This window comes from Onychostoma macrolepis, chromosome 16, assembly GCF_012432095.1.
Source record: "Onychostoma macrolepis isolate SWU-2019 chromosome 16, ASM1243209v1, whole genome shotgun sequence".
Classification (NCBI taxonomy): domain Eukaryota; kingdom Metazoa; phylum Chordata; class Actinopteri; order Cypriniformes; family Cyprinidae; genus Onychostoma; species Onychostoma macrolepis.
The window spans coordinates 16,338,857-16,363,562 of NC_081170.1; the positions used below are offsets into that span (position 1 = coordinate 16,338,857).

The following is a 24,706-nucleotide window of genomic DNA, read 5'->3' on the forward strand; positions in this document are numbered from 1 at the left end:
TTTCCCTTCTTACTGATAGTGTGCTTACAACATGTTTCACAAATTTCATGATGTGCATGTGATTGTCAACCCACGTATGGAAACTTCCGAGTTTACACGAGCCTTGATTTCTAGGCGTGATTCGTGCTGTGCGTGAACTCTCAGGAATTCCAACGGGTGCGCGCAGTCTCAGGTGCGTGTGCCCGCCGGTTTAGGGCGCTGCCTCCCCTGAGTCAATACAGCACACGTGAGTCCAGGAAAACTGCATGCAAACTGGTCTCCCAGCCTAGGTAGGCTGGTTTTAAATGGTTTTTAGGCGCCCTTCAGCTAGTCAGGTTGGGAGACCAGCTGACCACCCAGCTAAACACCAGGCTGGGAGACATGCTAGACCGGTTTAAAACTGTTCAGAAAACAGTCAGATGACCCTCAGGCTTGTCATGTTGGTATATAGCCAAATGACTCCAAATGTGACCCTGGACCACAAAACCAATCATAAGTAGCACGGGTATATTTGTTGCAGTAGCTAACAATGTATGGGTCAAAATTATAGATTTTTTTAATGCCAAAAATCATTAGGATATTAAGCAAAGATCATGTTCCGTGAAGATATTTTGTAAATTTCCTACCATAAATATATCAAAACTTACTTTCTGATTAGTAGGCCTAATATGCATTGCTAATTTTTTTTTTGCACCCTCAGGTTCCAGATTTTCAAATAGTTGTATCTCAGTCAAATATTGTCCAATCCTAACAAACCATACATCAATGGAAAGCTTATTTATAGATGTATTGATTTTTAAAAATGGACCCTTGTGTCTGGTTTTGTGGTCCAGGGTCACAAATGGGAATTAACTGAGCTTTTACTCATTATAAATGGGATTTTTAAAAGTTGGACCATAGAAAAATTTTTTAAGGAAGTTGAGCCACTTTGTTTGCACTATTCGAGTGTTTTGGATTGCTCTTGTACCCAAGAGATTTTAAGAAATTAAAGATTAACATTTAGCCACAATGTGATTCTGGTCTTGCAACAAGACAAGCAGCTTAGATTTTTTTTAAAAATCTACAATGACGTTATTGAGGGTCTTGTGCAAATGTAGTGTAGCTCACTGACCACTTAAACGAGGGACCTCATGTGGCTGTGATCAGGCATTGAGTTGATTTAGGATGTGCCACAGGTACAATGTGATATCTTATTAGTTCTGACAAATGTGTGTGGGTGTCCACCAGATCACTCACAATTTGTTTCTAGATTGTTAACTGTGTCTCCCAAAGAGAAACCATGAGGTAATTTCACAAAGATACATGGATCTGTGCATGTGTATTTGTGTATCCATAGTGTCATCTTTCTGATTCGGAAACTAATCAGGGCTGACTGTCCCTTAACCTTCTTCTTGCCAAATATAGATTTCTCTATTTCCCCACCCCTCTGTAATATCAGAGAGATCAGTGGATTTCTTGGAAGGTAGCCTTAATAAATCATTGGGTGTTGCCCACCTATGTGATATTTCAAAGCAAGTACAAGGAAATTAAATATTGTCAAACAAATAAAAAATCCCAGTGGATTATTAAAGAAAAACAGTTGGGTTTTAGGCATGCAACTTGATTATAGACATAATCAAGCTGTAAATAAATGTATTTTAAATTGATATTATAATTTATAATTTAGGTTTAGGAACTAGGAAGGATCACAGACACCGACAAAAATGTTGGTCTAAAGGTTGGTACCTTTAGACACTGGGGTGGTACACACAAAATATGAATATTAAAATAAATAAATAATTAATATTGGTTTATTATATACAAATTATATATAGTTAAACAATAAATACAGAATAGGCCATAGAAAACAACTGGTCTATCAACTGAAAAAAACACTGCAGCAGTACTACTTTATTTAAAACATTTTATTTATTTTTTATTTTAAACATTATTAATCTGCAATGTGTTCTTTTATTTTAGGTACTCTTAATTTCTCGTATTGCTTTCACTGGGGAAATTGGTTTTCAGAATGGATAGTCATACAGCATTGCAAAATATATTTGACTGCTGAATGCAGCAACTGATGAATCTGAATCAAGAATTTAGAGTATGCTGTAATAAAACATGTTATTGTTCTACAACTTCCTTTCAAGAATGAGAAACAGCAGAGGTTCCCCATTTCAAAGGTCAAAAGTTGTTTTAAACTGACACTGACATGACCCTAACCCTAACCCTAAATTATACCATAAACACTATGACATAACAGTGTTGACAGTCTTCACACATATCTTCTCTGATTTTCACTTCCCTCACCCTTTTATCTTTCGTTGTGTAATGTAGGCCTAGTCTTGCATTAATCCGATATAATCTATCAATTAATCTAGGTATCATGCTTTATATTACAGTACATAAACCAGTCTTAAGTGTTATTATACCTCTGTATGTGTAACAACCTGTGCTTGTTTATCTTCTTAAACTGTTGTTGTCATTGCATTGAGACTGTTAACAGACACTATACTTGTTGAGGTTGCTACATTTTCAGCATTGAATTCAAAGGCATGAGCATTAATGTTTCTATGTGTTTTGCATATGTGCATTTGGCTGTGGTGACAAGCAGGCATGTCTGTTATGTAACCTGTAAAGTTGGCTGATTAAGAGGGTTAACATGGCAAGATGGCAATAAGAGAAGTTTTAATTTATTAGGAGCCTAGACAGGTTGATGAGGGTTCCCCGCCTTAGGTATCAAAAAGTAGGATATAGTTAGCTATCCAAGAACAGTTATGAAACCCTCCAACCACAGGCCAACCACATTAGTGCGAAAAAGAAGTTATGTCCTATCAATAATGTTCAGTGAGAAGCTGAGGTTCCTCTCGAGCAACCATTGTGCAAAATTAGCGTTCAATAAGATATAGTTCGAGGTTGCTATGGTTACCCCCTCGAGAACGCGACTTCAGCGTCTATGTAGCGCGCTCTAACAAGCCTGTAACTTTTGTGGCAACTGAAATGTTGTTTACAACGTTTTATATTTCTTTTAGTTTCAACCTTTATGGAATTTATGGGATCGGAGTCGGACCCAGTATGTTAAAGAGAGAGAGGCGCCGTCCAATCAAGCAAGAGTCTTATGTGTCAAATAACGGGCGTAGTGGCGTCAAAGCTTTTGGGAGTAACCACGTGTCCTGCAAAAAATAGCCGGTCACGGTTCCCCTCATGAGGCAGCACTCAACCAGAACTGACCGGTAAGATCGCAGACTACCGACGGACTCACAAGTCACAGCTGTCCTTCTCGTCGAAAACATGGTGAAAAAGGCTAAAAGTCCCGTCACTTACGCAAAAATGAAGGGAATCGTTTCATATTTTACAGGTAAGCTCAAATACTTGCCTATTTCTCAAACTTTAATAAAAAGAGACATCTTGAGATTTTGGGTCAGATATACCACAGAAAGTATTTGCCACAACAAATGAAATATTTCAATATATACTTTTACACTTTAACAACGTTATCTAAATGTAGGCTACTCTATCTATCTATCTAATATATGTACATATTGAAATTTGATTCTTTTAAAATTTGTAAAGGTGGGAAAAAATGTTTCATATGTTTTTGAACACCCTTATAGGGGTTGTTCTGTGTCCACTATGTGCAGGTAATTCACTAATTAAAAATTATTTTGTGTTTTATTTTCTCAGCTTTAATTAAGGACAAGAAGCTCCGATCCAGCCACCCTATCTATCGACAGTGAGTTTTGTCCTTGTCATCATTTTCCATTGCATGAGCTAAAAGTGAAGCAGCACATGGCTCTGTATGTATTCCAGTACAGAGTTCAGAAGATTGACTCATTATTTCTGCAAAGATCAGCTGAAAAATCAGGCACGACTTTAGTCCTTTGCACTACGATGTCATTACAGATTGACCATCAGTGTGCTTTTAAGATCATGACCTACTTATAGTAACATTCCACAGTTAAACCAGTAGCCAAGGGCTGTTCCATATAGGTGTTGAATGACTTTGAGGCAGTTTTAGGAGAATACATAGACATAAAACTAAAGCTTAACATTTGTGTAAAGCATTTGCGCTTTTCCTATATGGTTTCTTTCATTCCAGGATGGATTTCTTGCGACCTGAGGGTAGTCTTTCTGAAGATGACGGAGCAGCAGCTGTAAGTGAACTTTACAAGTTCATGTCCACTTGTGTGTTCTTGGCCTACATACAGATTAGCAATACCTTACTTTAAGTAATAATAAAGGTCTCCAGTTCTTTCAGAGATATGAGATCAAGTCAGCAGCGCTGATTTGAGCTGCTGTACTGGTTGACCTACAGTAATCTATAGATGTAACAGGAAGTGGAGTGAACTATGCTGTGGTTTCATATGTCACTGGAGTAAGCTGCTGACTCGCGCTCTCTCTGATCTCTCTCCCAGGTTTGTTATAGTAATCCCCAATCAGAAGAGCCACAGTCTCGGTAAGCGGGATGCTCGGATATCAAGCTATATGGACATAAACATATACAATTACACATAAATATTTATTTCAATATGATTTTAGAGTATCTGCGGCTGATTTTGACTACTTGAAGGTGATCGGGACGGGAAGCTTTGGCAAGGTATTATGTTTATAGCGTCTCACTCACTCACTTTGTATTTCTTTTATGTATGAATATTTGAACCTTTTTTTGATTGTCTGTACTCAGGTGTTCTTGGCCACACACAGGGAAAATGGCAGATATTACGCAGTCAAAGTTCTACAGAAACACATCATCTTAACAAGGAAAGAGGCGAGTATGACTGAATGCATATAATTATTTGATTCATAATGTGTCTGCGTGTATTCACTGTGTTGTTTTTTGTACAGGAAAGAAATGTCATGTGTGAGCACAGTGTGTTGTTAAAGACTCTTAATCATCCATTCCTGGTGAAGCTCCACTTCAGTTTTCAGACTAAGGACAGGCTCTATCTAGTGCTGGACTATGCATGTGGAGGAGAGGTATGTTTATTTAGCTACTAAATAGGGACATTCCATAGAATTTATTATTTTTGTATACTGCTAGTTATAAATACTATAACCTAACCCACACAAAAATGTTGAAAAAAAGAAAAGAAAACAACAACGAAGCCAATTGTAGTGGACAAAGTCAAACTAAAGTCGCATTATCTAGGTCTGTTAGTCCATCTTTGCAAAACCAGACTGGTACAATTTCAGATCTAAACCATTTATGGCAATATGGAATTATTGATTTAGTCCATCTGAAATTGAACTTTTAATGCAGCTGTTTTCAACCAGGGGCTGCAGGATGACTTTAAATTATTTATGTGTTTGTGGCAAATCCAAATAGTACTGATTTGCATGTATTAATGATTGTCTGTGTCATTTTTGCAGCTCTTTTACCATTTGCAGAGAGAAGGGGTGTTTGGCGAACCCAGAGCCAGATTTTATGCTGCTGAGATGGCCTGTGCTTTAGGATACTTGCACTCCCTGAAGATTGTCTATAGGTACCAACATTCTGAAATATCTGTGCCTCTATAATGCAGATAAGCCCATTCATATGTGCTTAGTGAGAACAAAATGAACACTAACTTCCAGCAGATTTGCAGTAATCCATCTCTCTCACATGCTCACAGGGACCTGAAACCAGAAAACATTCTGCTGGATTCTGCGGGTCATGTGGTTCTGGCCGACTTTGGCTTGTGTAAGGAGGGAATGAGTGGATGTGGCACCACCAGAACCTTTTGTGGAACGCCAGAGTACTTAGCACCTGAGGTTCTCCTGCAGAAGGAGTACGACAGGACTGTGGACTGGTGGGGTTTGGGAGCTGTTCTTCATGAAATGCTCTATGGCCTGGTAAACAAAACCATCATATGAACGCTCATTTAAATAAATAATACAGCTAGACAGGTGTGTTTTACATACACACACTCTTTCTCATTCCAGCCACCTTTCTACAATGCAGATCGTCTTGAGATGCTCAGAAATATTATTTATCAGCCATTGGTATTAAAACCCCGAGTGTCTAGTGCAGCTAGAGATCTGCTGAAGAGACTGCTAAACAGGGACAGAGCCAAGAGACTAGGAGCAAAACGTGACCTGGTAACCCAACAAGCACACACACACATTCACGAACAATCTGAAATTCATTTGTCTTGTAAGTGGCTAAATGTCATTTTGCCCTTTTTTGGCTTTTAGACTGAGCTGCAGTCTCATCCATTCTTCTCATCTATTCATTGGGATGAACTTGTTGCAAAGCAAATTCCTCCTCCTTATGTTCCCTTATTGGTGAGTTTTTTTTTTTTTATTGATGTATTTGTTGTTAAAGGGATTATTCACCTAACAATGAACATTTTTACTGTTTCAAACCAGTGCAACTTTTTTTCTTTTGTGGAACACAAAAGAAGATTTTTTTGAAAAATGTCGTAGGCTTTTTGTCCATACAATGTTGATTTTCACTGTATGGACAAAAACATTCTTCAGAATATCTTCTTTTGTGTTCCACAGAAGAAACAAATGCATACACGTTTGGAACAACGTGAGGTTGAGTAAATGGTGTGTGGGAGATGAGAGATGATTTCATACAGATAACATGTAAATAATTTATTTTTTTTAACATGTCTGTATTTCAGTCTGGCCCTGGTGACCTCACAAACATTGACCCTCGGTTTACAGAACTTCCTGTTCCACAGTCGCTAAGAGCATGTGATGAGTATGGAGCAACCTTTCCTGGCTTCACCTACATCAATGAAAACATTCTCTCATTGACTCGTGGACATTAAGACAGAATTCTGTCAGACCAATAGACATTTTGTCTGAACATGTTTCTAACGATGTTTAACTTAAGCAAACTCTGAAACACAGTTCATTTTTATGTTAGCTGGACCAATGCTTTTGCACAAGACTACAAAGTTTTCATCAAATGTGACTGTGTTTTTTTTTAACACTTGTGTTATTTAATTCCTTTTTTAGCCCTATTTGATAAAAAAAAAAAGAGAGATATTTGTGCTGAAATACAATGATGAGTGGTGTTCTGGCAATACTGTGATGAGATGAAGTGAGACTACAGGTTGTATCGGATGTTGGATTGTAAAAGTTGTGAGATGAAATTAATATTAAATCTCAATGTTAATGAAATTGTGTATAGTATTCAGATGGTATAGGTCAAGTGTTTTTGATGAAATTGTATGATCAGCAAAAGAATGTCCATTTTTGGAGTGGAAACAATTAAATTATTTTAAGCAAATGCGGGGTTATAGAGTATGTTTCATTATAAAAGGTTAATGTCTCAGTTAACATGTTTTAATTAATTTATCAAAAACTTGCATGCTTACAGAGTTGTGCACAAGCGCTGCAAGTTACTGTAAATCGAGACCTGAATCACGAAGTAGCATCTGGGTCACGAAGTAGCACACAGTTGTCATCCACAGACCACTGAAATTTATCATTTGCGACTGCCTTGCGGTGTTTATTGCCATTTTTATCATGTTTTACAATGCTCTGCTGCCTAAATTTGGCTCAAACCTACTTTGAAAACAACGTGCCAACCTCTGAAAAAAAGTCACTTTTAAGCTCACAGCGCCATCTTGTGGAGTCGTCGCTGTCTTCCTTTTCGCTACTCTTGCTACAATGCGGCTGTCAAAACATTGTATTTAAACATTATGAACTTCAGTTTACAACTTGACGCCGTGTTATTTTATTAATAAGCTCTGCCTTTCTCTTTTTATTGAACATGACTAAAATATGCCCTTCAAAAGAGATTTGTGCAGAAAATCGGAACACGTGATTGTTACAGGAAATCAAATCATCACCACTACAATGACTGTAAACTGAAAGGATATTAAAATCCTACTCTGAAAACGGCTCGTTTCAGTGAGCACGCACTTTAAAGACTGCATTAAAACTGAACGATCGCAAGCCCGTTCGAACGCCACAGACGCCTCTGTTTTCGTTTAAAGTGCATGGAAAACCTAAGGGGAATCAAAACCATTTTCCTTAATCTGTATTATTATTAAGGCCTTAAATTGTTTTACAGCAACAAGCGCCAAAAAACGCGATAGCGCACAAGTAAATGCTAGGGTCATGTAAGAACACACTAGGACTCGGTTGCTCTGGCTCTTTGTTACATTAAGAGCACATATATGTTGCGATGAAGTTTATCTGGGCTGCAGAAGTTGGACAGACACATATTAACCCGCGCATGCGCAATAACGCCACCATCCAGCTCTAAATAAGAGTTAAGAGAGAAACGAGGTGAGTTGCACGTTTATCAATAAATATGACGTTAATGTCGTCACCCACGCAGTAAACAACGATACTAACACAGAGTGCGTTTCTTGTTTAACACTTTTCAACCATTGCGGCTATTTTCAACGAGGTTTAAAAACCGTAAAGATAAATAGAAGTGACAAGTTTGTGCAGAAGAAATTAAAAGCATGCAATTTGTTATTTCCTCAGGTCTGCGTGCACCTGAGTTGTTGTGTTTATATACGGATGAATGACAACTCATTCAAAGTGTCTCGGGAAATGTTTTTCTTTTGGATAAGCACGTGAAACTGTTGATTTGGTTTATTGTAGGATGCCCTGCTAATGTTACTGCTAGCCGGGGCTATCAGTCGGGCTAACGACATTCCGTGACAAGGGGAAAGTAAGGAGTTTGTTGACGAAGGGGAAAACATTGCGTTTTAATAAAACAAGTTGTACACTTGGCCTTCCCGTGTTGCTTGCAGGTCCGAGCGACGTGAATCAGACTAGAGAACTGTTATAATTTACATACTTTAAACGTGTCGGCGGCCCTTTGCTATGCTCCGCCATTTTGTGTGTCAGTCGAATGCTAATAATGGGCGCTCGCGCATTGCACTTTATTTATGCTAAGAATAAATTCCGCCATCACTTGAAATATCCAAACAAACGTTTTTTACTAAACCAGACGAGCTTTTAGGTGATGTCTGCGGGGCGACGTTACTGTACAGTCTGGGATTTTGATGAAATTTTGATTTATGATAGACGGCAGGTCAAGAACGTTATTACACTATCGCCTGCTGTATACGAATGATAACGTGCTTAAATAACGACTTTATTATTTGAAAACAAATTCATCGTGGATATGCGCGTTTTAACTTGTCATCGCAAGTATCCGCGAGCTTTTAAAGCGCAGATTTAACGAGATTCTTTTAAAACAAGGAAAAGCTGAACTTGTTCGTCTAACTTTACTTTTAATCGCTTTCCTCCATTAGTAACCACCAAAGTAGTTTAAACGTGTCAGTGAGAGACTGCATACATAGCTAGCCCATAAAAATTGACATCATAACTATGTAGAAATACATATTTTGGTCCTCGTTTAAGTGCTTGGTGCAATCCGTCCTCGAGCAGCAGTCGCTCTCTAGCGGAATTGACTGGAACTGCAAGCGCCGCGCAGCTCTTTCGTAAGTTGCGGGCGTTTTATCAGCCGCAGTCAAAACACGGTTTTCGAGGCGAAGTTGTCTTATTTGAATAATGGAAAAAACAGTTTTTTTGTTGTGTACAAAAACAATGCGTGCTGACCTACCATATTAAAAACGTCTTAGCGAATTTCATCTACCCTCTTGCCATATGGAAGTGATTATGATTAGGCGGCCTATGAAGATCACTGACAATAGACATCAGTTTTTTATAACTCAAGTGATTTTTATTAGAAAGCTATGGAAATAAAGAATTTGTATCTTAGTCTCACATTATATTGCGTTCAAAGTTTTCTATGCCACTCACAGTAGATTTTTTGGTCACGAAATGCACTTTTTGTTGATAAGCCTCAACAAAGTCCTCAAGACTTAAAATAATTTAAAACAAGCATTAAAGTAAACTGAAACAGCTAAAATGTTTTTAGCATATTTCTACGATATTTCATATTTTCATTCACTCCCTCAACAACAACACCTTTTTTTAGTTTTTGAAGAACCAGGATTCCCACAGTCTTGGAAAACCTGAATATATGAGAAAGTCTCATTTAACTTTAAAAAATGCCATTGGCATTTTTATAATGGTTGTTGTTGTACATTTTAGTAGTTATGCCAAGCTCTAAAATATCAAGTAAAACGTAATTGTAGTTTGATCAAATTTAAGCTGCTTGGTTCAGTCACCTGGCCATACGTAACAGTATTTTTCTCTTTTGACCTCCATAGGTAAAGATGGCAGAGACATCAACGAGTGATGGTCCTGCCACAGGAGCCGATTTTGACATGATGAGTGCTCTTGACTGGAAGGACGGCATAGCCACCTTGCCAGGAAGTGACATTCGGGTACAAATATTTAATGTATATGATGCATAAAGAGTGGCGTGAGGGACATATTTGACTATTAGGAATGTGCTAATGCAAAAAAAACAAAAACAATATGTGGTCTGTTTTTAGTTTCGGATGACTGAATTTGGCACCCTGGAGATCGTCACAGAGGTGGAGCCCAAAGTTAAAGAGGCAGAGCTTACAGGCCCACAGCCTCAAACTACAGGCACCAACAACACTCATTCTCCTGAGCAAAACAAAACATCAAATCAGACTGCAAAGCCCCAGTCAAATACAGAGCATCAGACAAGTACAGTGGGTGAGTACCTGTAACTCGCATGTATTCCTACCAAATCGAGTTATTATTTGCCCTTAAATTCGTTTTTGGGAACTCAGTATCTCTTTGCTTTCTTTCAGTTTCCACTGACCCCCACAGGCAGGCAGGGGGCAACAACGCTGTGGAAAGCCCCAGTGTGAGTACAGTGCCCAATGCAATTGTTCCCATGACTGAGGCGACTGCAAACTGCAGGTCATGTGGTCACTCTGGTTCACGCGAATCCTTTCTACAAGGCAAATATTGCAGCGCTCCTTGTGTGCAGCCCACCAGTGGCAGGTACATGTTTTTGGCATTCACTGAGATCTGCCAGTTGCACTGTTTATAGTGTATTAAGTCTTTGAATCTATGTGTGCAGGTCAACCCCAGCTGAGGCTGTCGAAGGGGAACGTTTAGGTAAACGTGTGAGAAAGAAGAAGAAGATGTTTATGGAATCTGGAGATGAAGAGGAGGACAACATAGAGGAGGAAGAGGTAATACACACACCTCAAACAAAGGAGAGCAAATTCAGTATTAATGAGATGTACTCAAGTGAAATTTACTGTATTGCTCGATGGCAATTTTTTTTTTTTTCTCAGGAGAAGGTTAAATCCTCAAAGGGGAGACGAGCAGCTAAAGTTGCTAGACTAGGTTGGTAATATTCATTTATCTCTCGCATACATGCATTTATGCATTTAGCAGACGCTTTTATCCAAAGCGACTTACAGTGCATTCAGGCTATACATTTTATTTTTTATTTTTTTTATCGGTATGTGTGTTTCCTGGGAATTGAATCCACGACCTTTTGCGCTGCTAACGCAATGCTCTACCACTGAGCCACAGGAACACATGCAGAAACACAAACTCTAATTAAAAACACAAATTATTTGATAACGCTGTTAAATGTAATCTTTATGTAATTTCAAAATAAACATCCACACTGTACATTATGATCTTGTGATAGCATTTAAACAACTGACTTCTTGAGTTTTTAGTTGTGCTGTCAATCAATTAAAATTTTTTTACTAATTAATCACACATTTTTCTCTGAAATTAATCGCGATTAATCCCACCTAACATTACAGTTTTTGCAATATTGCAATAATTTCACATTCAATCTTCAAATTAATGTACAAACAACATATTTTAAAATTTGTTTAATGCCATCTTTTTATGACTGAAGGCCAGTATCACTGATACCAAGTAATACTGATTTCCCTATAAAAAAAGTTTCCCCTAATATTTAACCATTGACTATAGCCATTAAACATTACATTATAATTGAGAGCTATCAATTTTAACATTTATTAGACTTTAAAAATAACTTCTAATTTTAGTGAACTTGAAACAATCTTCTCATAAACCCATTATAATAAATGGTATATTTAGCTAGGCTACCTGTGCCCCTCAGCAGAAATATACAGAAATCGAATAAAGTTATCAAACACTAAATTCTAAACTAAATACAGATAAATACTTACAGCTATATAAAAGTTATTGATTTCCTGTTTATTTCTTTTGTTCTTGATGAACAGACATCACAGCTGGTTATTGGGTTATTTTGGCTGCTATTTCTTTAAGAGCTGCTGCTGCTGAATGTGACGCGGATCTGACACACGTCGTATTTTCTCTCAACTCTCTTTACCTTTTCTGACCCATTTTAGTCTTTATTAATGAGCTGACGAGTTGAATCGAGTATGTTAGATGAGGGACAGTGCTGGGCTGCTCCAGGACAGTTTTGAAAACCATTTCAGAGACCTGTTCTTAATGTAACTCATACATTATACTCAACATATTACATGCATGCTAGTTTTAAGACAGCTTTTATCGCCTTTTTGGTAACTTCGTGCCTTAACTGACCACGACATTGCATGCACGTAGTTTATTTCGCGCTACAGTGCGCGCCGGTTTCCGCGCTTGTTTGACTCGCGCCTGCCGCTGAAGTGAAGCTAGAGCGCGCGTCTGAAACGTCTCCGGACTGATGTGATCGTAAAGACGTTTTGAGACTGAATAAATGCACTTCTTGTCAAGAAAAAACAGACAGAAACAGCAGTTATGAATGGGGTGGCCAACCCTAGGCGTTAAATAATTAATAATTTAACGCGTTAAAACTGAAAAAAATAATCGCATGCGTTAACGCGCTAATTTTGACAGCACTAGTTTTTAGTCTTTGATTTTACTTAGACAAAACAGTAAAGAATTGTAATATTGGCCATTTATCTGTTATCAGCCGTAACATGAAAATAATTTTCGGTTGGCCAAATACTTTTTTAATTTTTATTTTGCTGCATTTCATCTTGCATGGATAGATTTTGTCTTGTATATTTTCACTCAGTTTCAAATTGTCCTTTATCCCATGTATTATCAATTATAATGATTTTTTCTCTCTCTCCATGTATAATCACTTAAATGCTTTTCTAAGTCATACAACTTGCCTCTATTTGATGCTGTGCTCATAGTGACTGCACCTCTGGTTAAGAAGAAAACCTGGAGTTGGTCAGCTTATCTAGAGGAGGAGAGAGCCATTACTGCTCCCTTGAAACTTTTTAAGGAGGTGAGAGACACAGCATATATAGCTTGTGTGTCTGTTCACTGTTATATAGGTAGCATGGAATGATTAGGATCCTGATTAGGATGGTTAGTTTGATGTCAATCCGTTTTTGTCATTAGAAACAAAACAAAAAAGTGTTACTTGAACGAAAACAGCTCTAGCAGTTGGAGGGATTTTTTTTTAAATCATGAATTCTGTGAAATTCCAGAATTTATTATTTGTGTGTGTTTGCAATACAGCACCAGTCGTTTCCTCAAAGCAGGAATGGATTTAAAGTTGGCATGAAGTTAGAGGGATTGGACCCCAGTCACCCTGCTCTCTTCTGCGTTTTGACTGTTGCAGAGGTAACCAGAGTCAAAAGTTACTGTGATTTTACTTGATATGTGATTTTCAATAAAAAAGCAAAATATGTTTTTAGCTGTGCTTATTGTAAGATGTGTATTTGGACATTTGTCTTCTGTTTCAGGTGCAAGGCTACAGGATTCGGCTTCACTTTGATGGTTACCCTGAGTGCTATGACTTCTGGGTAAATGCTGACTCATGGGATGTGAAGCCACCAGGCTGGTGTGAGAAAACAAGCCTCAAGCTATTGCTGCCAAAAGGTGCTTAATGTACTAATAAAGATGTACTGCAAAAATAACCTGTTGTCAAGGATACAACATGCAAAGCAGCTCTTGTGCAGAGCTCTATTTTTGTTCTGTGTAACATATTAGATGTGTTTTATAGATGTTTCTTTATATGTTGAAACTACTCAATCTCAATTTTCGCTCAAAAATGCGAGTTGCGGGCAGTGGAACGGGCAAAAAAACGCAGGGTCTCGAGATGTGCTGTATTTTTAGAATGCCTTGTCATGCTCAAGATGCTACAAAAGTCGCGAGACGCGAGCGCAACAGTCAAACATGTCATCTAGTGTGTGTTTACAAGGAAAAACAATGGAAAAGTAGCACAGTGGAATGGAAAAATGTTGCATATGTCATTGCACATGCTGCTAGAATATTCAGTTTATTTGAAAAATACTGTCAAATGTGTCGCATATGCTGTTTTTGTAATATTTGTGTGTTTGCTTACAGGCTGCAGAGATGGAGAGTTTAACTGGAACACATATGTAAAGAACTGTAGGGGTCAACTGGCCCCCAAACATCTCTTCAAGAGTCTTAATACAGTATGTCATTTGATATGCACACAATTATCAAATATATCTCATAGATTTTCAGTGTTAGTTTCTGTTGTAAAGATCATGCTGTCTTTTACAACCATGTGTTCTCTGCCATATTTAGTCGGTCACACCGTCAGGATTCCGTGCAGGGATGAAGCTGGAAGCTGTTGACAGGAAGAACCCATCACTCATCTGTGTCGCAACCATTGCTGCTGCTGTCGACAACCGACTCCTCATTCACTTTGACAACTGGGATGATTCGTATGATTATTGGTAAGATAGTGTCTGAGCAGAATTCTCAGCATATGAGTGTGCCCATGATTGTGTGAAAGGTAGTAAATGAATTGTGTTTGTTCTCAGGTGTGATGCCAGCAGTCCATATATTCATCCGGTAGGGTACTGTGAGGAGGCCGAGTTAACACTCACTACACCTGCAGGTGAGACTCTTTTCATGTAACATTCACCCCTGCAGTCAGTGCATCATTTACATTTCTTTCCCGTTTTATTTTGGAATTCTATAGTAATACTATAAACACGAAATGTCGTTTCCGACATAAAATTATTAGCTTTTATTTCACATTGTGCTAAAGTCAAAAGAAATAATGCTATCTTATGAAAATATTTACAATTTATAATGTACCTAACATTTTCTATTCAGTGAATATTGATTAGTTTAACATTTTTGAAACTAATGAGCATGATGATAAGTGGTTTTAAGGTTATTTCACGCCTGTTTATTTTTGTGTCTTAGATTATAAGCCTCCCAAGGTTTTTACTTGGGAGAAGTACCTTGAGGAAACTGGAGCCCAGGCTGCACCAGCAAGAGCCTTTAAACAGGTGAGGTTTGATTCACCCCGCTGAACCATGAGAAGTGTATTTAAAGTGCAGAGTCAGCATGTATAACATGGAAATTTACAAAAAATAAAACACAGTTTGATCTGGTTCAAAGTTGTGGACATTTTATTATTTATTTATGCATTTCATGTTTTCATTTGCATTGTAAATGACCTTTGATCTTTGGCCATTCAGAGACCACCGCATGGCTTCCAAGTTGGGATGAAGCTGGAGGCAGTGGACAAACGTAATTCTATGCTTATCCGTGTATCCACCATCTCTGATGTAGAAGACTACAGAATCAAGGTTTACATACAAATTTGCATCTCATGAGTATAATTAAAAACCAACATGAAAATTATTATTATTATTAATTAATTAGTCATTTATTAATCGCGATTCACTTTAGTAGTATTTCATATGCTAATACAGTTAGTATAATGTATATCATTGCTAACTCTCTGTGTGTTTATATATAGATCCATTTTGATGGCTGGAGTGAGGAGTATGATTATTGGCTAGATGCTGATAGCCCAGATCTGCACCCAGTAGGCTGGTGTCAGAAGACAGGTCATCCTCTACAAAACCCCAACGGTACCATACTGTTCGACACATTTACATACAGTGTTTCCACACATGGCCCCACCGAACTCATAATCAAACTCGTAATTGTAACTATATCAGGTCCCAGAGATTCTCCAGTGCCTCCAGGACAAGGCTGCCCAACCCCAGGATGCAACGGAGTCGGACACATTAGAGGACCTCGGTATGGGACACATTACACGTAAGTTATACACATACTGTTGCAAATACAGCCCATAATGTTGATTCAAATGCAAATGAGTCTCTTTCCCATTTTTAGGGCGGTGAGCTGTCCATACTCAGATGTGAATTTGAATAAGGACGGGCTGTTACCGGACCGACTGAATGGGGAGAGGCCGGTCACGCTCAGTGGACCTCCGCGCCACCGCCGTGCTGAAACGCTCACTCAGACGCACCCTCCCACACCCAGCGCCGGCACCCCTGAACCCCCTGACACCACCACAGATGCCTGTCCACCAGCTCGCTCAGTGCGTGAGCACGTTGTGTGAGTGTCATGAGTTACGTACAGTTTTACTTCTCTCTCTCACACACACTCTCACTCCTCATCTCTTTCTCGTTCCTCCTGTACTTCAGGTCTGGCAGCGCTCCCAAATGTGTCAAGCCATCTCAAGTGAAGCAGGAAGGTGACGGGAAAGGTACACATTGATCAGATTTTGTGATATTTTGGCTTACTTTGCGTTTATGGATAATCCATAATCTCTGAGAATGTTGCACATGAAGTCATGCTCATAATTTTTGCCTGTATGTATTAAGTTATTCAAAAATAAAATTCATATATTCAGTCATTTGAATACACCTCTTCTATGATAAGCATTTCTTAATTAAAATTAGTTTGATATTTATGGTGGGTATAAAGTCAAACTTATGATATCATAATGAAGAAAAAAATCTTAATTAAAAGAACAAAATTCTTCAAAAGACATTTTTTTAAGTAGTTTCACAGTCTATTATTATTTCTTAGAGCAAGACGACTTTTCTCCCTTTTGTCCACCAAATCAATGTCATGTGGTGCAACTAACATAACCAGAACCCCCCCATAAAATAGGAAATAATATTATGGCTGTCAAGATCAGATAATTTGACCGTTCTGTAACAAGACAGTTAATATGTAAAATATTGTGTTGTGTTGTGAGTCCTCAAAAACATTAAAAGAATTTCTGTAAGGATTTCATTTAACTCATAATATTTTAAAATGATATATATATCATTTTTTAAAGCTTTTTTTCAAATATTAAGATGAAGATGTGTACACTCACATGTATTGCAAATAAGAATCAAGACATTTAAACTTTTTGAAAAATTCAACACCATATGAAACAAAGATGAATACAAAAGTACATTTCTAAGAACTTGCCAAATATATTTTCAACTAGTACCATTTTCTTTGTTGTGGCCACGTTTGCAAACCATGTCATGAATAAAGTCTGTTTGTGTTGTAGATTCTCTTCAGCAGTTCTTGCATGAGTCTGTGTTTTGTGGATGGGAGCCACCGAGGTTTCATCTGTGTTGGGAAAAGCATGGAAAACTCTTGCCTGAAGCTTTAGGCCTAACGGCCAAGAGAGTGGCCAAGTGGAACACAGAAGAGGTGACATTTGATAATTCTGGAAAAGTTTGCTTAAGCTTTTAAAGAGGTCTTCTAAACATATATATTTTTATTGGGTCTCTTTTGTTGATGTTGTTCTTTCAGGTGGCAAGTTTTGTAAGGGGGCTGCCTGGCTGCAGAGAGCATGCTGCCACCTTTAGGAAAGAGGTAAATCTAAAAAAACAGAAGTACCTTCCCTATGCACACTACCATTAAAATGTTTTGCGTCTGTAAGATTTTAAAATTTTCGCAATAAGGCTGTATTCATTTGATCAAAAATACAGTAAAACAGTAATATTGTAAAACTCTTATTACAATTTAAGATTATGGTTTTATATTTTAATGTATTTCAAAATGTAATTAATTCCTGTGATGGCAAAGCTGAATTTTCAGCTCCGATCTTTAGTGTCACATTATCAGAATTCATCAATGATGAAACATTTCTTCTTATTATCAATGTTAAAAAGAAGTTGTGCTGTTTATTTAACCATGATACCTTTTTTTTCAGAATTCTTTGGACATAGAATTTTTAATCACAATTTTAAAGTCTTTTGATTGATTTATTGCATATTTACTGAATAAAAGTATTCATTTCTGTATTTATGTAGTGTATGTAGGGCTCATTTAGCACTAAGCTGTGAGTGTTCTTAGACAAAGTGAAAATGCATTTAAGATATTTGTTTTTTTTCCCCTGCAGCAAATCGATGGCGAGGCCTTCCTGCTTCTTACTCAATCAGACATTGTTAAGATTCTGAGCATCAAGTTGGGACCCGCTCTTAAAATTTATAATTCGATCCTCATGCTGAAAAGCGCAGATGAGGAGTAGACAACTCACAGCAACTGCTGCTCCATCAAACAACATGTTTGAAAGTTGCTCTCGCCCCTACCGATGTGTCCAGCAGACTGACAAATGTTCAATCATTGGTCTCCTTGTGAATGATGGATATTGACAGAATCAGCCAATTCAACAAACTTTATGTGATCAGAAATTTCACAGCTCCTAAAGGCTGATATAGATTTGATGTCTCCCCTTCCGACTCTGCACTCGCTCTAAATTAGGACTGATATTCTCTTTTGAAACCGATCATTTGATTCATACTAGACTCTGGGAGGGGGGAGTACACTACACTGAGGCACCTTAAATTGTTGAAAGCTTAAACTGGATTCTTTCATTGTTGATATTTATGTTTTTATGGTTGCTAAAATGACGGATAATTACGATTGAAAGGCACGACAGTGGAGCTTTTACTTGAAATGTAATTTTTTTTTTGTAAAAATGCAAAAAGACCTTTGTTTGTAATTGAACACACATCCTAAATAATCCAAATGAGCCTGTTTGAGACCACTAGAGGGCAGCAGGATTGTGTTTGTGTGTGTGTGTGTGAGAGAGAGAGAGAGAGAGAGAGAGAGTGTTTGAAAGACTTTTGCAAGCATGTGTGAGTGAAAAAAAAAATGTATAAATGTGTGCTTGCATCTAATGTCAGGGAACTCTTGCTCTGGGCAAATCTGGAATTGAATGTCTCAGTTTGTATTTACTTCAGATGAAATGTTTGATCTTGTAAAATGCATTTGTAAATGGAAGAAATTGTATAGTGAATTGGACCATGTGCTGACTCAATAGACACGGCAAATAGAGTTGGGAATAGAAATGAGGGATGTGTGTGTGTTTTAAGCCTCTGAGACCCTGACATTTTGCCTGGTACATGCATTCCTGAATACTAAGACATTTTGTTCTGTCATTCGAGAAAAGGCTTTTTGTACATCTCTGACCTGCTGTATATAATACAGCTGTAATTCTCGGCTCTGCTGCAAATGATTTTACATGTTGGAATCTCTTAGTTTTCATGTCCTGGTTTGGATTTGCAGTGCTTCTCAAAGTTGTCATTATACGCACATGCATATGCAGGTTGCATTAGGTTCAGAATAATAGATCCAGATAGGGTTGGAAACTGGAGATAAATTCGAAAATGGGTGTACAAAACTAAAACACTGAATAAATAAAGATAATAGTCTGCAGACACATTTGCCTACAAGTAATAAAGGCGTTTGGATGGTGATGAAAAATTAAGATCTGGGGAATCCTCATCGCAGAGGTTAGGGTCAAGGATTAGTTTATGTCAGATTTTGATTGTTTTCTTTGGTTTATGTGTGTGTGTGTGTGTTTGTAGATTAAATGTCTCTCTTATCAGACTCTATGTGTGACTGATTGTGTGTTTGTGTTTTTTTTCTTTCGGTCCAGTCTCAAATGGATGAATGGATAGATTGAAGGAGAGAATAAATAAAGATTTCCAACATAGCTGTTTTGTTCCATTTTTTGTTTTCTGTCATACAGAATACATAATTCAGTTTTATCCCGCATGCTTTCCTTACCAAACTGAAATTTGAAAAGGTAACGCTTATGAAAAAGACGCTTGATTGGTATGGATTTTCCCTTGTGTCTGTTTTATGCAATCAAACATGCTGTGTTTGAGAGCAAAAATAATTAGATTGTAATTTAAAAAATAAAAGATTGTTTCAACTTTTTAATTACAAAAATAAATTACCTGATAACAAAAGTCTGCACTGTGAATTAATCTTTCTGGACGTAGTTCTCACACTTTTCATTACATTGTGTAATAAATATATGGAGTAGAGAGTTTTATCAATTATTTTAAGTAGACATTAATAATTTTTATTACAGTATAAATACTTTTGCTCTCAGACACTGTATGTTTGGTTGCATAATAAAAACACAAAAGTAACTCCACATACTGGGCATATAGCCTACACTACAGAACCTCAAATACTGAACAATCATAAATGCCCAATCTGAAGTCATATGAATATATATTCTAATAACTTAATATAATACATAATAACAATCTGAGTCAGTCAGGAAAAGGCTTGAAATGGGCCTGGGTCCTCTGAGACTCTAAGAATAGGTTATTCTGCCCACCGTGGGACCCAGCGGGCTTGCACACATGTTCCCATGACCCTCTAACCACTCTCTCTCTCTCTCTCTCTCTCTCTCTGTCTCTGTCTCTCTCTCTCTCTGTCTCGCTCACTCCCAAGTCTCTGGCCGGTTAAACGCGCCTCGCCTCGCGCTCGTGATACACCCGTTTGCTCAGGACGGAGACTGATGGATTAGCGCGTCCTCATCTTCATGGGAAGTAAAGTAGAGTCGCGTATTTGAATCGGACCGTGAACCATGTGTCTCCAGTGGAGGAGAAGCAAGTGAGGTGAGTTTAAGTGAGTTTAACTTTAGGTAGTGATGGATTTATGTATTTCACACGATCACGATCACTACGGGTATGAAAACAAGTGTACTGAAAAACAGACCTGCCACACTTACTGCGCTTGCGTAATATGTTTGGAAGACACCACAAAGTTTGCTACTGTAAATGTGCATTTTTCCCCCCATGTTAAAACATTTTGCCAATTCCTTTGTAATGCTATAATGAATCCATTTTCATTTTGATTGCAAAAGTGAAAGTGGCGCTATTATAATATTATTCTGTTTGTTTGAGAATCCAATTAGCCTAGTCTAGAAATATTTATTTAAGGCATGAGTTTAGGGACAAACCTTTAGGCCCGGTTTCACAGACAGTGTTTAGACTAATCCAGGATTAGGCTGTAGTTCAATTAGGACATTTTAAGTAATTTTTTATAAATGTGCTTAGAAAAAAACATTACTGGTGTGCTTTTTAAGACAAAACAAAGGCACTGGTATATTTTAAGGCCAGTCAGTGCAAGTTTCTTTCAGTTGAAACAGCTCATATTTACATTTTAGTCATGCGACTAGGCTTAAACCTTGTCTGTGAAACCGGGGGTTAATTTTTTTAAAGTAATGTTAACCACTGACTAAATCTAAAAAAACCTACGGTGACCTCAGTTAACCTTATATGAATTAAAAGTTTAGTAGAAAAGAAAATATCACAATAGTGATTATCGTTACACAAAATTGTTGTTAGATTAAAATATGTTTATAAATGAAGAGTTTATTTGCAAAAACAGATAACGCCGTTTTTTTACATTTTCAAAAAACATGTTTTTTTTTATTATGTTATCATGTTTTTATGTGTTTTAATCTGTTAGTTAGTTTTTTTTGTTTGTTATTTTTTAACCTAGTTAAAATAACCCAACTGCAGTTTGATTGAGATTAATTGGAATGCACAATGAAAAAAACATGATTTCTGAGAATTGTTAAAAACGGAGTTATCTGTTTTTGCAAATGAATTCTTCAAATACTATTCTAACATTTTTGCAGTGCCAATGTGACTTAAAGTTTAGAATTTGAGTTGGATTTGTTTGTGTCCTATCTAGATGTGCTGGTAGTTAAAAAAAAAAAATAAATAATAATAATAAATTGAATCTTCTTAAGAAATTAGTTACAACGGTTCCGCATCCTGATATCTATTTTCTAAAAAAAAAGAAAAAATGCTACCCATGATTTTAACACAATCCCCTGGTTTCATAGACAAGGTTTAAGCCTAATCCCAGACTAAAATCTACGTCTGAGCTGTTTCAACTAAAAGAAACTTGCTCTGACTGATCTTAAAATATATCAGTGCCTTTATTTTGTCTCAAAACGCACACCAGTAATGTTTTTTCTAAGGCACGTTTAGAAAAATTACTTAAATGTCCTAATTGAACTATGGCGTAATCCTGGTTTAGTCTAAACCCTGTCTGTGAAACCAGGCCAATATGTGTCAAGAACAAGGTATAGCAAATTTTTTATTGTAGGATGAAAAAACATGATATTGTTAATTGCAATTGTGTTTTTTTTTTTTATATACAACAGTTAAAATAAGAAAACAGCTACAGTAAAACGAGTAAAGACAAAAGTAGACAGACTGCTTTAGACAGCCTTTGGAAGGAACTGGAAGTACAAAGAACTTAAAAAAAAAAAAAAAAGGATTATAGAAGGATTGTCATGGATTAGTTGTCTTGCCCACAAATAAATGCTTCTGAGAAAATAGGATTATTGTAATGATGCATGCTTTCAATATGCAAAAACTCTCAGTATTATAAACATTTTATAAAATATTATTTTTATATTTATATAAAACAATTTTATATTTGATATATTTTTATACATATTTAATACATTTATCAAATAAAATGAAGTATGGAGAGGAGTTATGTGAGAATAACCCACTTACTCATCTTTATACTTTTTAACTGACTACAATTTATATTTAAATCTTCCTTTAGTATTTTGTACCTTTTCATGGTGATTTTATTGAGTATTTGAAGTTCATTAGCTAATTTTTGCCCTTTTTTTAGGAGAATGTCTGAGGCAAATGCTCCCACAGAAAAAGTCTCTATAACAGCCCCAGAGTTGGAGACTCTGCCCTTAAGGCCAGATACAGGGCCTGTGATTGGTGGACTGCGTTTGCGATCTGCACCAGGGGCTTGTTTGTTGTTTGCTGGTGTTTTGCTGATAGTAGGAATCGGCATTGCTGTGGGGGGATATTGGAACAATCAACCCCGCCGACAAACACAACATCATGTTTCAACTGGACGCACCTCTTCAGAGAAACTGAAGCTGATTGGTCCTGTCATTATGGGGGTGGGGCTTTTTATCTTTATTTGTGCCAACACAATTCTCTATGAAAATCGTGACCATGAACAACGTCATAAGCGAGACCAACATAAAGACGACCACGCGATCCTGCTACTGGCACAAACTCATAGGAACAATCATTCGAAACGGTTCTCACAAACAGAAACGAACATCAACACGCATACATTGGACTTGTCTGAACTCAACATCCATTGCTTAGAGGAAGGGGCTGGAATTCCCACCCTAAAGTGTTCCTCGCCATCCTCTGGCTCATGTAGCTCCAGTCAAGTGAACTTGGAAACCGGATCACCCCTCCAAGGTCGCAGAAACATGGAAAGATTGGCCTTGCCTGTCATTAAAGTCAATGACTGTTTGATTGGCTCCTCAGACCCAGTGCCTCCACCTCTCCCTGATCGGACATACCGGAACAAGATGGCAGTGGAAAATATAGCAAATGTGGAGCTAACACAAGTGAATCTTCCAGATTCATCTCTAATGATACTGAACAAAGAAGAGCCAAAGGATCGGTAGACTTTTACACCTGAAGTCCACACTAAGGCCCACATAGTGAATATATTGAATATATTCAAGCCAAAAGATGTTAGGGTTGAGTATAGAACAGATTTCTCTCTATGATTCGATTCTGATTCATTTGGGTGTATTTCCGTTATAATGTCCAATTTGTTTACAGTTTTTTCTCTGCTAATGCTGTAATTGTTTCAGATGGATTCAAGCTCATCTTTTTGAACCCACTCATTTGCATGAATGAACTTCACTGGTCGCACTGTATGTTTTTGATTCACCAAAAAGGACTGACTCATAAGAGTCATTTGTTTGTGAATGGTCACGTGTGTCTGTTTAAACAAGAAGTCGTTTTATGTTGTCATATTGCTGTACACAGTCTTTTTTATTACATCACAGTATACAGAACTCCCATTTAGCTTAACCATTTAGGTTAACCCTTAGCTTAGGGTTTTATGAGCGAAATAGTTGATTTTGATGTAAGTGGATGAATAAATAGAGATTTGTTTTTTTTAAAGGTTTTTAATGAATCTTACTTTGTATTGTCACTTGATGCTGGTGCCTTTGTCATATAGTTGCTTTGTTTTGTTTGAATAATGGATTGTTACCTGACTTGTGAGAGTTATAAGGCTTTGTAGATTTTCGTTCATGTGAATTTTAAGTAATCAATTATATATGATCCTATTTTTTCATGTGGTGCCACCCACACAAGCCCAAAAGAATAGAGACTGCACTATGTCTCATTGTGTTTGTAGTTCTGGTCTTTATAGTTCACATAAATGTCAGAGCAAAAATGAAAGGCGGCCACCTGTGAGAGACACATAAATAGACACATGTGCATGCATACAGCTTCTCCTGCTCCTGTCTTAACTATTCTGTATCCAACATGTTTAAATTCTTAGAGACTGAAAGACAAGCTTCAAGCAGTCGCAGCACAAAGTAGTGTCAGTCGCATGCAGTCATACAGTAGCAAGTAATCCTCTATTTTGATTAATGTGGATTAATCCTGAACTATGCTATTGCTGCAAAACCAGTACAGCTGTCTGATACCCAGCAAAAGAGTTTAGTAATGTGGATTAAAAGTCGCTTTAACAGTTTACTATACACTGAGGAATGAGGGTTTAGCTGGTCTAGTGAGCCCCTACTGATGGAAGTTGTAACTACATTTTTACAACTGTAAAAAAAAAAAAAAAAAAAAAAATATATATATATATATTAGTTCTGTCAAACGATTAATCGTGATAAATCACATCCAAAATAAAGGTTTTTGTTTACTGTGTATATTTATTATGTATATATAAATACACACACAAGCATGTATATATTTAAGAAAAATATGTTACATTTATATATTAAATATATTTCTATATGATATAATTTATATGAATATAAATATATACACGT

General features: G+C 37.1%; 3 protein-coding genes across 5 annotated transcripts; all 3 read left to right on the forward strand.

The window, feature by feature from the left end:
- Window positions 1–97: 97 nt before the first annotated feature.
- sgk2b (serum/glucocorticoid regulated kinase 2b) lies at window positions 98–7,183 on the forward strand. The gene is made up of 13 exons (XM_058746499.1): window positions 98–226; window positions 2,994–3,319; window positions 3,646–3,694; window positions 4,061–4,115; window positions 4,377–4,417; window positions 4,501–4,558; window positions 4,646–4,729; window positions 4,807–4,938; window positions 5,332–5,444; window positions 5,574–5,793; window positions 5,884–6,039; window positions 6,136–6,225; window positions 6,570–7,183. The coding sequence occupies exons 2-13, from the start codon at window positions 3,253–3,255 to the stop codon at window positions 6,717–6,719; spliced, it is 1,215 nt and encodes a 404-aa protein (XP_058602482.1). The 5' UTR covers window positions 98–226; window positions 2,994–3,252; the 3' UTR covers window positions 6,720–7,183.
- Window positions 7,184–7,738: 555 nt separating this feature from the next.
- Window positions 7,739–19,430, forward strand: l3mbtl1b (L3MBTL histone methyl-lysine binding protein 1b). Of its 2 annotated transcripts, none has more exons than XM_058747702.1 (21): window positions 7,739–8,190; window positions 10,098–10,214; window positions 10,326–10,515; window positions 10,614–10,809; window positions 10,889–11,003; window positions 11,109–11,160; window positions 12,969–13,063; window positions 13,300–13,404; window positions 13,527–13,662; window positions 14,131–14,222; window positions 14,338–14,489; window positions 14,577–14,653; window positions 14,968–15,053; window positions 15,246–15,356; window positions 15,530–15,644; window positions 15,735–15,816; window positions 15,913–16,137; window positions 16,227–16,288; window positions 17,093–17,238; window positions 17,341–17,403; window positions 17,933–19,430. In XM_058747702.1, the coding sequence occupies exons 2-21, from the start codon at window positions 10,104–10,106 to the stop codon at window positions 18,059–18,061; spliced, it is 2,340 nt and encodes a 779-aa protein (XP_058603685.1). In that variant the 5' UTR covers window positions 7,739–8,190; window positions 10,098–10,103; the 3' UTR covers window positions 18,062–19,430. The 2 variants fall into 2 exon arrangements, with proteins under 2 accessions (XP_058603685.1, XP_058603684.1); XM_058747701.1 differs by having other exon boundaries at window positions 7,741–8,190; window positions 15,735–15,834.
- Window positions 19,431–20,219: 789 nt separating this feature from the next.
- LOC131522175 (transmembrane protein 200A) lies at window positions 20,220–24,466 on the forward strand. 2 transcript variants are annotated; one of them, XM_058747479.1, is made up of 2 exons: window positions 20,220–20,463; window positions 22,501–24,466. In XM_058747479.1, exon 2 carries the CDS (start codon window positions 22,505–22,507, stop codon window positions 23,309–23,311), a length of 807 nt encoding a protein of 268 aa, XP_058603462.1. In that variant the 5' UTR covers window positions 20,220–20,463; window positions 22,501–22,504; the 3' UTR covers window positions 23,312–24,466. The 2 variants fall into 2 exon arrangements, with proteins under 2 accessions (XP_058603462.1, XP_058603461.1); XM_058747478.1 differs by having other exon boundaries at window positions 20,220–20,453.
- Window positions 24,467–24,706: the final 240 nt, after the last annotated feature.

Coding starts and splice junctions, on each gene's coding strand:
- sgk2b (XM_058746499.1), top strand. CDS start 3,253: ATGGTGAAAAAGGCTAAAAGTCCCGTCACTTACGCAAAAATGAAGGGA. Junction 4,730..4,806: donor TCATCTTAACAAGGAAAGAG/GCGAGTATGACT, acceptor TTTTTTGTACAG/GAAAGAAATGTCATGTGTGA. Junction 5,794..5,883: donor ATGAAATGCTCTATGGCCTG/GTAAACAAAACC, acceptor TTCTCATTCCAG/CCACCTTTCTACAATGCAGA.
- l3mbtl1b (XM_058747701.1), top strand. CDS start 10,104: ATGGCAGAGACATCAACGAGTGATGGTCCTGCCACAGGAGCCGATTTT. Junction 15,645..15,734: donor TCCTCTACAAAACCCCAACG/GTACCATACTGT, acceptor TAACTATATCAG/GTCCCAGAGATTCTCCAGTG. Junction 17,239..17,340: donor CCAAGTGGAACACAGAAGAG/GTGACATTTGAT, acceptor TTGTTCTTTCAG/GTGGCAAGTTTTGTAAGGGG.
- LOC131522175 (XM_058747479.1), top strand. CDS start 22,505: ATGTCTGAGGCAAATGCTCCCACAGAAAAAGTCTCTATAACAGCCCCA.